This window comes from Daucus carota, chromosome 4, assembly GCF_001625215.2.
Source record: "Daucus carota subsp. sativus chromosome 4, DH1 v3.0, whole genome shotgun sequence".
Taxonomy (NCBI): Eukaryota; Viridiplantae; Streptophyta; class Magnoliopsida; order Apiales; family Apiaceae; genus Daucus; species Daucus carota.
The window spans coordinates 7706255-7721298 of NC_030384.2; the positions used below are offsets into that span (position 1 = coordinate 7706255).

A 15044-nucleotide genomic window follows, 5' to 3' on the forward strand; every position below is an offset into this window, starting at 1 on the left:
ACAAGTCTTCCACCCAGAAATTGACAACTCCCACTTGTGCTTTTCCTGTCAATTTTGCAACCTGCAAAATCTGCATCAGAGTATCCAATTAGACTAAAATCTGATTCTCTAGGATACCATAATCCCAATGATGTGGTTCCCTTGAGATATCTGAATATCCTCTTTACTGCAATCAGATGAGGCTCTCTTGGATCTGCCTGAAATCTTGCACATAGACATGTGGCATACATTATGTCTAGTCTACTTGCAGTCAGATAAAGCAAAGATCCAATCATTCCTCTATAGTTTGTGATATCCACTGATGCACCAGTATCTTTGTCTAGCTTGGTTGTTGTTGCCATAGGAGTAGTTGCAGCTGAACTGTCTTGCATACCAAATTTCTTCAAGAGATTTCTGGTATACTTGGCTTGATTGATAAAAATCCCATCTTCAGTCTGTTTAACTTGTAAACCCAGAAAATAACTGAGTTCCCCCATCATGCTCATTTGGTACCTAGACTGCATGAGCTTGGCAAATCTTTGACAGAGTTTAGCATTATTCGAACCAAAAATGATATCATCAACATAGATTTGAACTAAAAGCAGATCATTACCATGATTCAAATAAAACAAGGTTTTGTCTATGGTACCTCTAGTGAATCCACTTTCAATAAGAAATTGAGCTAGAGTTTCATACCATGCCCTTGGAGCCTGCTTTAGTCCATAGAGAGCTTTGTCCAATCTGTAGACATAGTCTGGATGCTTTGGATCCACAAATCCTGGAGGTTGTTCAACATATACCTCTTCATCCAGTTTCCCATTAAGAAAAGCACTCTTGACATCCATCTGGAATACCTTGAATTTCTTGTGCGCAGCATAGGCCAGAAAGATTCTAATTGCCTCCAATCTTGCAACTGGAGCAAATGTCTCATCATAATCAATACCTTCCTGTTGTGAATACCCTTTTGCCACAAGTCTTGCTTTATTCCTTGTAATGACACCTTCACTATCAGTTTTGTTTCTGAAAACCCATTTTGTACCAACTATGGATCTATCTTTAGGTCTTGGTACTAGGGTCCAGACTTTATTTCTCTCAAACTCATTTAGCTCTTCTTGCATTGCTTAAATCCAGTCAGCATCTTGAAGAGCTTCCTCCACCTTTTTAGGTTCTGTTTGTGACAGAAAGCAATGATGTAAACACTCATTTGCTGTAGCTGTCCTTGTTTGCACACCTGCTTCTGGATTTCCAATTATCAAATCAGGTGTATGAGATTTTGTCCACTTCCTAGCATGTGGAAGTTGGCTACTTTCATCATTGGATCCTCCCCCCTGATCCATGCTCTCTTGATTCTGTTGATCTTTCTCCGTAGCTCCCCCTGAATTTGTGCTATCAGAGTTTGAATCAGTATTCTCTGATGAGTTTGAGTCAGCATTCTCTGATGAGTTTGAGTCTTGGGTAGAGTCTGAAACATTCTGATGCTCCCCCTCAACATATGCTTCATCATCATGAACTTGTAAATTTTCACCAGAGTTTGCTGTATTTTGCTCACAGTCATAGTTTGACTGTTCATCAGAGTTTGTCGAATCAGAGAATATTTCTTCATTTTCAAAATGCAGTTCTTCATGATCATCCATATCTGCTAAACCCATAATTCTCTTGTCATCAAATGACACATGTATGGATTCCATGATCACCTTGGTTCTTAGATTATAGACTCTGAAGGCCTTTATTGTCAGAGGATAACCTACAAAAATGCCTTCATCAGCTTTTAAATCAAACTTGGTAAGCTGTTCTGGATGAGTCTTCAATACAAAGCATTTGCACCCAAATACATGAAAGTACTTCAGATTTGGCTTCTTTTTCTTCACCATCTCATATGGGGTCTTGCCATGCTTATTAATCAGTGTTGCATTTTGAGTGAAACAAGCTGTTTGAACAGCTTCTGCCCAGAAATAAGTAGGTAATTTAGCCTCATCAAGCATAGTTCTGGCAGCTTCTATTAAAGTCCTGTTTTTCCTTTCAACTACACCATTTTGCTGTGGTGTTCCAGGTGCAGAAAATTGTTGCACTACACCTCTTTCTTTGCAGAACTCTTCCATTGTTGAATTTCTGAACTCAGTTCCATTATCACTTCTAATGATCTTTACTTTGTCTTCAGATCCATGGTCCAGTTGCTTCACATGATCCATCAGATGCAAAGCTGTTTCATCTTTAGAGTGAAGAAAATATACCCAAGTGTATCTAGTATACTCATCAACAATGACAAGAGCATATTTCTTCCTTGCAATGGATGGTACATTAACTGGTCTAAATAGATCAACATGTAGAAGATGATATGGCTTCTTTATTGAGAATTCAGTCTTACTCTTGAAGGATGTCTTTCTCTGCTTGGCCTTTTGACATGAATCACATAGACCATCTGAAGTGAGTAGTGATTCAGGGAGTCCTCTCACAAGCTTTTTCTTTATAAGCTCATTTATGGAGTTGAAATTGAGATGTGAGAGCTTCTTATGCCACTTCCAACTTTCTTCTGCAGAGATTCTTGTAGATAAGCAAATTGTTTTTCCTTCAGAGTTTGTAGGCAAGTTGATTTCATAAATATTTCCATGTCTGTGAGCAATCACTGCCACCTTGCCTGTTGACTTGCTTACTATCTCACTGTGTTCTTCATAGAAATCAACATGATATCCTCTGTCACAGATCTGACTGACAGAGAGTAAATTGTGTTTTAGCCCTTGAACAAGAGCTACATTTGAGATGATGACATTTCCAAGATTGATGTTGCCATATCCCAGAGTCCTTCCTATGTTGCCATCTCCATAAGAAACACTTGGGCCAGCTTTCTCCACAAACTCTGACAGCAGGGCCTTATTTCCAGTCATGTGTCCTGAACATCCACTGTCCAAGACTAGGATATTCTTCCTGTTGCCCTGCAATCACAAAGACCACTAATTATTAGTTTTAAGGACCCAGACTTGCTTGGATCCCTTGGCCTTATTAAGTTTGTTAGCTTTTGCAGCGAAATTATTATTATCAGAGTTTGAGCTAACAGACTTTGGAACAGAGTTTGTACTAGAAACATATTTTGTACTTGCAGAGTTTTTATTAACCTTTTTCAAAGAAGGTTTCAATTGATAATAATCATAATACAAACTATGATATTCTTTGCAAGTATAAATAGAATGCCATAAACTACCACAATGAAAACATGGATCTTGTGGTTTATATCTAATACTACTTTTTCTAACTCCAGACTTTGTAGGTAAGGAGTTAATGTCCTTGTTCTTCCTGCAAAAATTAGCAAGATGATTAGTATTTCCACAGTTATGGCATGTCTTCCTAGGTGCATTTGGAATAGGCATGTAGTTATTACTCTTGTCTATTCCAACCTTGCCATTTCTATTTTTCCTAGGATCCTTGTCTTTGTTATCAGACTTTACCTCTTTAAGCTTATGCTTAAGCTGTTTCTGAGTCATCAGTCCTATGTTAACCTGTTTGGGCTTATCAGATTTTAAATTGTTGTTAATCTCTGATTCTGGTCTACTCTGTTTAGACTTAGAGGATTCAGCAACAAATTTAACAGGTTTAACCTTAGGTTTTTCAGTTTTAACAAACTCTGTTTTTGATGACTCAGCTTCTGAGTTATCAGTGTAACCTAGTCCCTTCTTCCAGTTTCCACTACCTAAGATATCCTGAGTAGTTTTGCCTGAATTAGTCCATGTCTTAATAATATCCCTTTCCTTAGCAAGTTCTGATTGAAGAGATGCATACCTCTTTAATAGTTCATCTTTGACAATGACAGCATCATCTCTCTCTTTCTGAACTTCTAACATCTGAACTAATTCTTTTTCTAGATAATCATCCCTTTTCTTTGCACTTAGAGTTTCAGATTTTAATCTTTCATTCTCTAAAGTCTGATCTCTAAAGCTGATATGCAAAGTTTTAAGGAACAATCTTAACTCAGTTATATCTTCAGTATCAAAGGCAAGAGTAGAATGAGGTACCTTAGCAGTAGATTCAGAGTTGTTGTCAGTGTTTGCCATCAGAGCATAATTGACTTCTTCCTCTGAATCAGATGTATCTATCCAGTTTCCTTTCTTGGTGATAAAGGCTTTTTCCTTTTCTTTCTTGGCTTTCTTGCATTCAGATGCAAAGTGACCCTTTTCACCACAGTTGAAACAGGTATACTTGTCAGCTTTTCCAGCTTTTCCTTCCTTGCCCTCATTCTTCCTGAAGTTCTTCTTATCATAAACTCTGTCAGAGTTTCTGTCTTTCCTTGAGAAACTTTTGCCTTTGTTGAACTTTTTGTAAGCCAACTTCTTGAAGCTTTTCACCATCAATGCTGCTAACTGCATCATCTCATCATCACTGTCTTCAGAGTCTGAGGGAACATCAGAGTTTGAGTCATCAGAGTTTGATGACTCAATGTCAGACTTTGTGACATGAGCTTTTCCTTTGCTCTTAGCAGCTTCCTCTTGAACTTTTAGAGCAACAGACTTTGATTTGCCTCCATGACGTTTGCTCCTCTGCTCCATCTCAAGTTCATGAGTCTTCAGTCTTCCAAAAACATCATCAAGAGACATTTCTCCAAGATCAAGATTGTCTCTTATTGTAGTGACTTTCAAATCCCATTTTTCAGGAAGAGCCAGAAGGAATTTGAGGTTTGAGTCTTCAAGATCATATTCCTTGTTCACCAGAGATAAGTCATTCAACAGTTTGACAAATCTGTCATACAGATCTGTCAAGGACTCACCAGATTTTGAGTCAAAGTGCTCATTCTCCTGTGTAAGGATGGTTTTTCTGTTCTTCTTGATGGCTTGAGTTCCCTGACATCTGGTTTCCAGAGCATCCCAGATTTGTTTAGCAGTTTTGCACCCAATCACCCTATTAGACATTGCATTATCAAGGGCACTGTGCAGAAGGTGTTTCACCTTTGAGTCTTTACCAATTGACAAGATGTCCTCAGGGGTATAATCTTTCTTGTCTTTTGGAACCATCTTCTGAGGTTCATCTCCAAGCCCAACAGAGAGCTTGGTGGGCATATGTGGTCCATCATAGATCCTGTCAAGGTATTCTGGATCGACAGAGTCTAGAAATATAATCATTCTCTCTTTCCAGACTGGATATTCAGATGCCTTAAGGACTGGAACTCTAAAAGATGAAGCTTGTGATTTTTCAGACATGATTGTGATTAAGATCTCACTGTAGTTATCTTAACAGAGCTGGCTCTGATACCACTTGTTAGGTCCTATAAACTCACTATATAAGTTAATATAGTGAACACAATCAATAACACAGTATGACAATATAAGATATTGAAAGCAGTAAACTCTTATTCACAAAGCTTAATCGGTTACAAAAACTCTCTCAGTGATTTATATATTATCACTAAGAGCTGCTAGGGTTCTATGAACAATATACTCGATCACTTAACTCATATAGAGTAACCCTAATCTGTGTCTATATATACACAGTTACAAAATCAATCTCTGATTTGATATCCTATAAATCAGCTATGTATTCTATCAATCAAAGATTGCTACTGTTTTCTGTTTGGTTTCCATAGTCAGCAAATCACTCCTCCGCTTCTATCCTTCCTTGAAGTATATCCGCTTCTGAGCTCTTTCCACGTGTAAACTCTGACGAGTCTTGACTATGTAAACTCTGATCAGACTTTATTAAACTCTGATCAGCTTCCGGCTTAAACTCTGATCACTCCTGTTCTAAAACAAACTTTAAGAACATTAGTAATCATCAATTATATCTAACATTAATTTAATTACCTGAAATATTTATATTCAGGTAATTCACAATTAATATATATATATATATATATATATATATACACACACATATACATACCAATGAGTTCTTTTGGCAGTCCATTCTGGAGTAGCTCGATTGACTTGATCAATTGATTCGTTGATCGAATCCACTGAATACTTTCGTACATCCTGACGTCCTGTGCACTGGTCTGGTTCACGAACGACTCGAACTGAAATAATTCTTTGAATCCTTTGCTTGATAATATACTTGATCAGTCATTCCGGGTTAGATGTTGCTTCGATAAATTTGATTATAAACAATCAAATTAAATATACTGGAATCTTCTGGTCTTTGATACTTGATCTTCAGGCAATCTTGATAGCAGAAACTGATTGTGCTTTATTCTTCACTGAGGCTTGAACATGTTAATGAACTTCTTCCAGTGGACGGATGCTCGTCTCAGATATCTTGATTGTCTTTGTCTGTTCGTATTGAATCTCCAACCTGTGGATTCCTGTATTATACTTACGTATTGTTTCCTGTCTTTTGTTGTGTTGAGTTATCGTAATTACTTTTACGTTACATTGTGCTTTACAAACCCCTTTTCCCAAAATATATGCTCTAATTCGCCTAGGTTAATAATAATAGGTTGCGAAAATAAATTTAATCCCTGTGGAACGAATCATAAATATTAAAACGGTGATCGTGCGCTTGCGATTTAAGGTATTATTTCTAGCACATCATCTGCTACATCACTTTGAGATGTAGGTACTTGTGGGATCTGTGGAGTAATTTGATCTGTTTAATAACTTTGAACTGAAGGTTCTTGTGGGATTTCCTCAGCTGCAATATGTATGAATTGACATTTCCTTCATTGTTTTTCACGGAACTTTTCTTTAGTTGTCATGCTTCAATCGTCTTCAAAAGGTGACTATACCATTTGTCCTTTAAAGTTCCACTTTGACATATTTCGATTGAATAACTCAGAACTAGAAAATTATCAATATGAGTAATTTCATCATGATTTCGTCAGGATATGATAATGTTCATCAGTATCTGATATCTTCTTATTAATATATCTTCAGCAACTGATCTTCTTGTTAGTAAATCATCAGTATTCCATTTGTATACATCTTTCAGTGCTCACTTATCCAGATTGTCTTGCAATTCTCTCATTACTATCATCTAACATAGTAAAAATTTTCTACTGAATTATTTTGAGATAAGACAGAGATGGATATGTGTTTAGGGATTTTCCTAATGATACTGAGGTTAGAAATATATTCATAGTATTGAAAGTGGATTTTGTATAATTTAATCATCAATTTCTAATTAATAAATATTTTCGTAGCTCCTTTGTCAAATAAAATTTGAACTTGTGTTTGAATCACAAACGAACTATTAAGTTCAATTAAAACCGAATAATTCCTAAAATTGATCACTATATATATATATATATATATATATATATATATATATATATATATATTCTTGATAATCCATCTAATGGTGATGGCTTCAAAGAGGATTGGGATCAACTATGTCATGATAAGTAAACATTCTAGTTTTCAAGATACTAGATGTTTGTACATTGTAGTAGTCTCCTGGAGAAAGGTTGATAAGGCCCAAGTCCCAATGAAAACTTCAATCACACTAATGTGATTTTAGCATCATTGAGAGGTAAGGTTCCTCATTTGGATTGTAACCTTTAACTCGAGAGACTCTTAGAGTTTCTTCTCGATCTCTTTGTCTCTTAGACTTCTCTTAACTCGAGTAGTCGGAAAAACTGAAGCTCTAGATACTCATCCCATGATAGTGTATCTGAGAGTTCATCGGGACCAAATTCTTATTTATTCATATGAATCTTGAGATCAAATGGATCATAATATATTCTTTCCTTCAGAGTAATTCTGACTGGGATATATGCTCCATTCTCAAGACGAAAGAGTTGTCTATAGGCCATAGTGTTTAGGGTTTAGAGATGTGTATGAGTGAATGCCTAAACCTTGTGGCTTGAGACCCTTTTTATAGCTGAGCATCACTAGGGTAGCTTAAGAGTTTCTATTGTGAATCGTGTTTTAATAACTGCAATATTCATAAATAACCACGACTCTTTAGAAGATGAGTATTGACTCTTAAATAAAATCTACTATTTCCAAGATTCAAAGATAACACAAATAAAACTATCAGTTTTATAAAACAAATCAAATTCGTTTATATAAATAAGTACCAAAAGAAAAATTGTTACCATCCATTTTTAAATAGAATCTTCTCCATCAGTAGCCGAATTGTTTGATAAAATATACTCTTAAATTTTAAGAAAATTTAAAAGTAATTTCCTCCCCCTCAGCTTTTGTGCTGATGGCTTCTATAGCCGCTTCGTCAGTTTTATCCTTAATAGTCTCATCAGTAATAGGCTTTTATCAGTATACTGATGCTTCGATAGTAGATAGTGAATCATCAATACCTGAATTATCACCTCATTTTTCTCTTTCCTAGCCTTATCTTCTTAATCCTTTTCAAGCTCAGGATCAGCCCAAATATTTAAATTTTCTTCAAATTTTAATGCGTCCTTGGCTTGAATTTTCTCTAGCTTTGACAACAGGGTTTTAACAATCTCCATAAACCATGACCTTCCATTATTCACAATGAAAATTCAAAGACGTTTTAGATGGCAACGTGTCCAAGGTTCCCTCGGATACCTGTGAAGGCACTTGGCTCAGTACAGAACGAGCAACTCCAATGTCTATCCCTGATATGGACGACAAAGTTATTGCAACCATCAGTTACTTGAATATTTACCAAACCACAGAAATATTCACAACAGAATTAGTATTCACAACATAGATACCAATATGAAATACTTTACAAGCATCCAACAAAATAAAATTGAAATAAACATAAAACTATTTACAAGAACTCATGTCATGTTTAACATTCCAAGTTCACAAACCAACCTTTAGAATATTGATTCATCAAGTGGTTTAGTGAAGATGTCAGCAATCTGATCAGCCGATGATACAAAGTGTAACATCATAATTCCATTCATGACATGTTCTCTAATAAAATGATACATGATGTCGATGTGCTTGGTTCTAGAATGTTGTACATGATTGTTGGAAATGGCTATCGCACTTGTATTATCACAACATATAGGAATTTTGTTTAATACAAGTCAATAGTCATCGAGCTGATTCCTAATCCACTGATCTGGGCACAACAGCTACCAGTCGCAATATATTTTGCTTCGGCCGTCGAGGTAGATACTGAGTGTTGTTTCTTGCTGTACCAGGAAACCAACCGTCGTCCTAGAAACTGACAGCTTCCAGAAGTGCATTTCCTGTCTATCCTGCATCCTGTATAATCAGATTTTGTTCAGCCTGTTAGGTCAAAAACAACGTTCTTAGGGTACCAAATACCTAAATTTGGTGTACCCTTAAGATTTCTAAAAATTCTTTTAACAACTATAAGATGTGAGTCCTTAGGATCACTCTGGAACCTTGCACACAAGCATGTTGCAAACATTGTATCTGGTCTACTTGCACTAAGATAAAGTAATGAACCAATCATACCTCTATAGCTTGTCATATCAACCTTTTTACCAATTTTATCTTTATCAAGCTTTGTAGTAGTGGCCATGGGTGTCTTTGCCGGTGAAGAGTCTTCTAGATTGTACTTTCTCAGAAGATCTCTAACATCTTTGGATTGGCAAATGAAGATCCTATCATCTTTATGACTTACTTGAAGACCAAGAAAGAATGACAGTTCACCCACCTATAAAATAGTGGAATCGTAGTAAGGCGGGCTATTGATGGGACTGAGTAAGTGCATACTCATCTCGTACCTCTCTACATCAAATTAGGAAATATCTTGCACAAGTGATCATTAGTAGAACCAAATATAATATCGTCAACATAAACTTGAACAAATATTATTTCATTTTCATGCAATTTATAGAAGAGAGTTTTATCAATGACACCTCTAGTAAAACCATTTTCAATTAAGAAATCAGATAGAGTGTCATACCAAGTTCGCGATGACTGTCTGAGTCCATAGACAGCTTTGAATAAGAAGTACACAAAGTCAGCAAACTCTGGATTTTCAAAGCCAAGGGGGTTGTTCAAGATATACTTCTTCTTCCAGCTTTCCATTCAGAAATGAACTCTTCACATCCATTTGATAAACTTTAAAAATGGAGTGTGCAGTAAATGCGAGAAAAATCTGATGGCCTTAAGACGTGCAACTGGCGTGTAGGTTTCATCATAGTAAATTCCCTGTTCCTGAGAGTAACCTTTAGCAACCAGTCTGGCTTTGTTCCGTACAACAATGCCATCACCATGAAGCTTATTCCAGTAGACCCATCTAGTTCCAATTACATATTTATTTTGAGGTCTTGGAACCAAGGCCCAGACATCTTGTCTCTCGAATTGATTAAGTTCCTCTTGCATGAAAAGAACCCAATCCGGATCGGCTGGTGCATCTTCAATTTTCTTCGGTTATATTGAGATAGAAAACCCGAATATAGACATTCATTCTGAGTTGCACTCCTAGTCTTAACACCAACATCTAGATCACCAATGATTAGTTCAAAGGGATGATCTGTACTCCATATCATTTCCCTTGGAAGATTCAATCTTGATGATTCTTCAGAATTATCATTGTGATGTTGAGGTTGACTAGTTGATCCACCATCTCCCTAAGTTACTGCCAGGTTGACTAGATGATCCACCACTGGCATTAGTAGAGTCCACAGTGCTTCCATTGTTTTCTCCACTATTACCTAGATCATTATCAGCATTATTAATTTCATTACCTATTGCAGCATCAGGTGCTTCATCGTCATCGTCATTCGAGTATTAGTCCGGATAATTATCAAACTTTAGTGACTCAGATGGTTCTTCAATTTGGATACTTAGGAGTTTAGTGTCGTCAAAAGTAACGTTGACACTTTTCTTTACTTGTAACTAATCAATTATAAACACCTTTTATGTTCGATAAGAATAACCAACGAAAAATGCTTCATGTGCTTTGGACTCAAACTTGCCACGATGTTCATCTCCATCTTTAAGCACAAAGCATTTGGCACCAAACACATGAAAGTACTTGACAGTTGGTTTCTTACCATTCATTAGTTCATAAGGAGTTTTCATGTGTTCCTTAATGATCAGAGTTCAATTCTGGGTGTAACAGGCAGTATTCACAGCTTCAGCCCAAAAGTAGATGGGCAACCTTGATTCACTCAACATAGTTCTTGTTGTTTCGATCAAGGTACGATTCTTCCTTTCTACTACTCCATTCTATTGTAGAGTCCTTGGCGCTTAGTATTGTGTTCTTATCCCATTGTCGAAGCAAAATCTATTGGGAGTTTCATTTTTAAACTCTGTTCCATTATCGAACCTTATTGCTCTGACACGAAGTTTATCATTATAATCCAACTCGATCTTCTTGATAAGATCAATCACCAATTGCAGAGTTTCATCCTTAGAATGTAGGAATAAAATCTATGTGAGTGTAGAGAAGTCATCCACAATCACCAAAGCGTATCTCTTCCTTGATATAGACATCACATTAACTGGACCAAATAAATCCATATGCAACAGTTGCAGTGGTTCAGTAATGTTACTGGTCTCAGTGCCCTTGTGTGATGCTCTCTTCGCCTTTCCTTTCTGACATGGCTCACAAAGCCCTTTGTTGGGTGAATTTCAAAGAAGGCAGTCCTCTCACCAAATCCCTCTTGACAAAAGAGTTTAAAGTTTTAAAGTTGAGGTGAGAAAGCTTCTTATGCCATAACCAACTATCTTCAGGTGGTGCCTTGAATAAAAAACAATTATCTTTATCATTGGTTCCTGAATTGAGATCACCTATGTATAAGTTGTCTTTTCTTACTCCACAGAGAGCAAGACGGTCATCTTTAGTGTGAGATATCAAACACTTCTCCTTGAAAAAGTTTACTTGGAATCCTTTGTCACGGAATTGACTACTACTGAGGAGGTTGTGCTTGAGTCCTTCAACCAAAGAAACTTTTTCTTTGATAACATTTCCAGCATGTAAATTGCCATATCCAATAGTACGACTTTTGCTGTTATCTCCAAAGGTGACAATTGGGCCAGCTCTCTCAATCACATTTGATAACAGGGATCTATCACCGGTCATATGTCTAGAAAATCCACTGTCGAGGATCCATACAACCTTTTCAACCTTGTTTGGCTCACTGCACATATCAAACAGATTGTACGTTCTTCGGACCCCAACCTTGGTTGGGCCCGACATACTTAAAGAATTGACCTGTGTTAACTTTGACTACAGATCCTGTTCGAATAACATCAGCATCCACCTTGACTGTACTTACTTTTGTGGCACTGCAGACTTGGTCATATTAGTGAAAATAGACTACGGACATTGCAAAAGGAAGGGATACTTGAACCCTTTGATTTTGAATCATATCCTACATGCGAGTCTTGTCTATTGGGCAAAATGACCAGATCTCCATTTAGTGGACATGGAGAAAGGGCTGCGGATTTGCTAGGATTGGTACACACAGATGTATGTGGACCAATGTCTACGCAAGCCATGGGTGGATTTTCATACTTCATTACTTTCATAGATGACCGATCTAGATTCGGATATGTGTATTTGATGAAACACAAATCTGAAGCCTTTGAAAAGTTCAAAGAATATAAGAATGAAGTAGAGAAACAAACCAAACGTAGTATTAAAACTCTTCGATCAGATCGAGGTGGTGAATACTTGAATGGAGAGTTTCTAGATTATCTCAAAGAAAATGGTATAGTCTCTCAGTGGACTCCTCCATATACTCCACAGTTAAATGGGGTATCTGAAAGGAGAAATCGAACTTTGTTAGACATGGTTCGGTCCATGATGAGCTATGCGGATCTTCCAGTATTCCTATGGGGTTATGCATTGGAAACCTCAGCATATTTACTGAATAAGGTGCCTTCCAAATCTGTTCCTCAAACTCCATATGAGATATGGAAACAAAGGAAACCAAGTCTTAAGCACATTAAGATTTGGGGATGTCCAGCTCATGTCAAGAAAGTTGACCCTGATAAGCTGGAATCTCGATACATAAAATGTAGCTTTGTGGGATATCCTAAAGAGACTTTAGGGTATTACTTTTACACCGATCATAGGGTGTTTGTCTCCAGACATGCTACTTTCTTGGAAAAGCAGTTTATCCTTGAAGGGAACAGTGGGAGCAAAATTGAACTTGGTGAAGTTCAAGAAGCACAAACTACTACGGTTCAAGAGGAAACACCTGTTCAGACTGAACAGTCTTCTGTGGAACAGCCCCTTCGTAGGTCAGGGAGAGTGACTCGCCAACCTGAGAGGTATTATGGCCTTGTCATTGAGAATGACAATGAGTTGTCTTTCATTGATGATGACGACCCTATAACCTACAATGAGGCTATGAGTAGTGTTGACTCAGAGAAATGGCAAAGTGCCATGGAATCCGAAATGGAATCTATGTATACCAACCAAGTATGGACTTTGGTCGAAGCGCCTGAGGGCGTGAAGCCTATTGAGTGCAAATGGGTATACAAAAGAAAGATTGGAGCAGATGGCCAGGTGGAGACCTATAAGGCCAGGCTCGTGGCAAAAGGATTCACACAAAGGCAAGGAATTGACTTTGATGAAACCTTTTCGCCTGTAGCCCTGTTAAAATCAATTCGGATTTTGCTTGCAATCGCTGCTTACTACGACTATGAGATCTGGCAAATGGACGTGAAAACGGCCTTCCTCAATGGGAAACTTGAAGAGGAAGTGTATATGACACAACCAGAGGGTTTTCTTTCCAAAGGAAATGAACACCTAGTGTGTAAGCTACTACGAACCATATATGGTTTGAGGCAAGCTTCTCGTAGATGGAACATCCGTTTTGATGAGACAATCAAAGAGTTTGATTTTATCAAAAACATAGATGAACCATGTGTCTACAAGAAGGTTAGTGGGAGCGCGGTAACATTTCTTGTATTGTATGTGGATGACATACTTCTTATAGGAAATGATATACCGATGCTGCAATCAGTCAAAGTGTGGCTATCAAAGAACTTCACTATGAAGGACTTGGGAGAAGCGTCCTACATTCTCGGTATGAAGATCTATAGGGTTAGATCTAGAAGAATGATAGGTCTTACCCAGGGTACATACATCAAAAAGGTGCTTAAAAGGTTTAGCATGGAAAACTCCAAAAGAGGTCTCATACCGATGAGCCATGGAGTATCTCTTTCTGGAAAGATGTCTCCTAAGACACCTGAGGAAAGAGAGCGTATGAGTAAGATTCCTTATGCTTCAGCAATAGGATCTATCATGTACGCGATGTTGTGTACTAGGCCTGATGTTGCTTATTCAATTAGTGTGACGAGCAGATATCAGTCCGATCCAGGTGAAGACCACTGGAAAGCAGTGAAGAACATCCTTAAGTACTTGCGAAGGACTAAGGATATTTTTCTTGTTTTTGGTGGTGAATCTGAGTTGAAAATAGAGGGTTATACCGACTCTAGTTTTCAATCAGAAAGTGATGATAGTAAATCCATGTCAGGGTACGTGTTTACTCTAAATGGTGGTGCGATTAGTTGGAAGAGTTCCAAACAGTCTACTACAGCTGACTCCACAGCGGAAGCAGAATATATAGCTGCAAGTGAGGCTGCAAAAGAAGCCGTTTGGATGAGGAAATTTGTTTCTGAATTGGGAGTTGTTCCTAGCGTTGAGGAGCCTATTGTGTTGTATTGTGATAACAATGCAGCAATAGCACAAGCCAAGGAACCTAGGTCTCATAAAAATTCCAAACATGTTTTGCGACGCTTTCATTTGATTAGGGAAATCATTGAAAGAGGAGATGTCAAGATTGAGAGAGTTGACACACATAACAACGTAGCAGACCCACTCACAAAGTCATTATCTCAGATTCACTTTGATCGTCATAAAGAGAAGATGGGTATTAGATATCAGGGAGATTGGCTTTAGTTCAAGTGGGAGATTGAAAGTGTTTGTCCTAAATCCAATCATGTATGATGAGTTAGGAAATACTTTCTTGTATTCGTATTTGATTTCATTAATATTAATAAAAGACTAGTTTTGATTTTATTATGGGATTTATCTATTTAAAGTGTTTTAAATAAGATGTTCCATAGTTTGGAGTAAAGCTTCTAGAATTATAATAAATTATAATAGTGAGATCTAGAAGATGATAACTCTGGACTTAAACAGTTCCTGATCATAGGATAACTAATCGGAAGTTAGTAAATCCGCAAAGATTGGTACATACTGTGCTTGCTCCC

General features: G+C 37.3%; 1 protein-coding gene across 1 annotated transcript; it reads left to right on the forward strand.

Moving 5' to 3' along the window:
- Positions 1-13970: 13970 nt before the first annotated feature.
- On the forward strand, positions 13971-14758 carry LOC135152052 (secreted RxLR effector protein 161-like). The gene has a single exon (XM_064091511.1). It carries the CDS (start codon positions 13972-13974, stop codon positions 14728-14730), a length of 759 nt encoding a protein of 252 aa, XP_063947581.1. The 5' UTR covers position 13971; the 3' UTR covers positions 14731-14758.
- Positions 14759-15044: the final 286 nt, after the last annotated feature.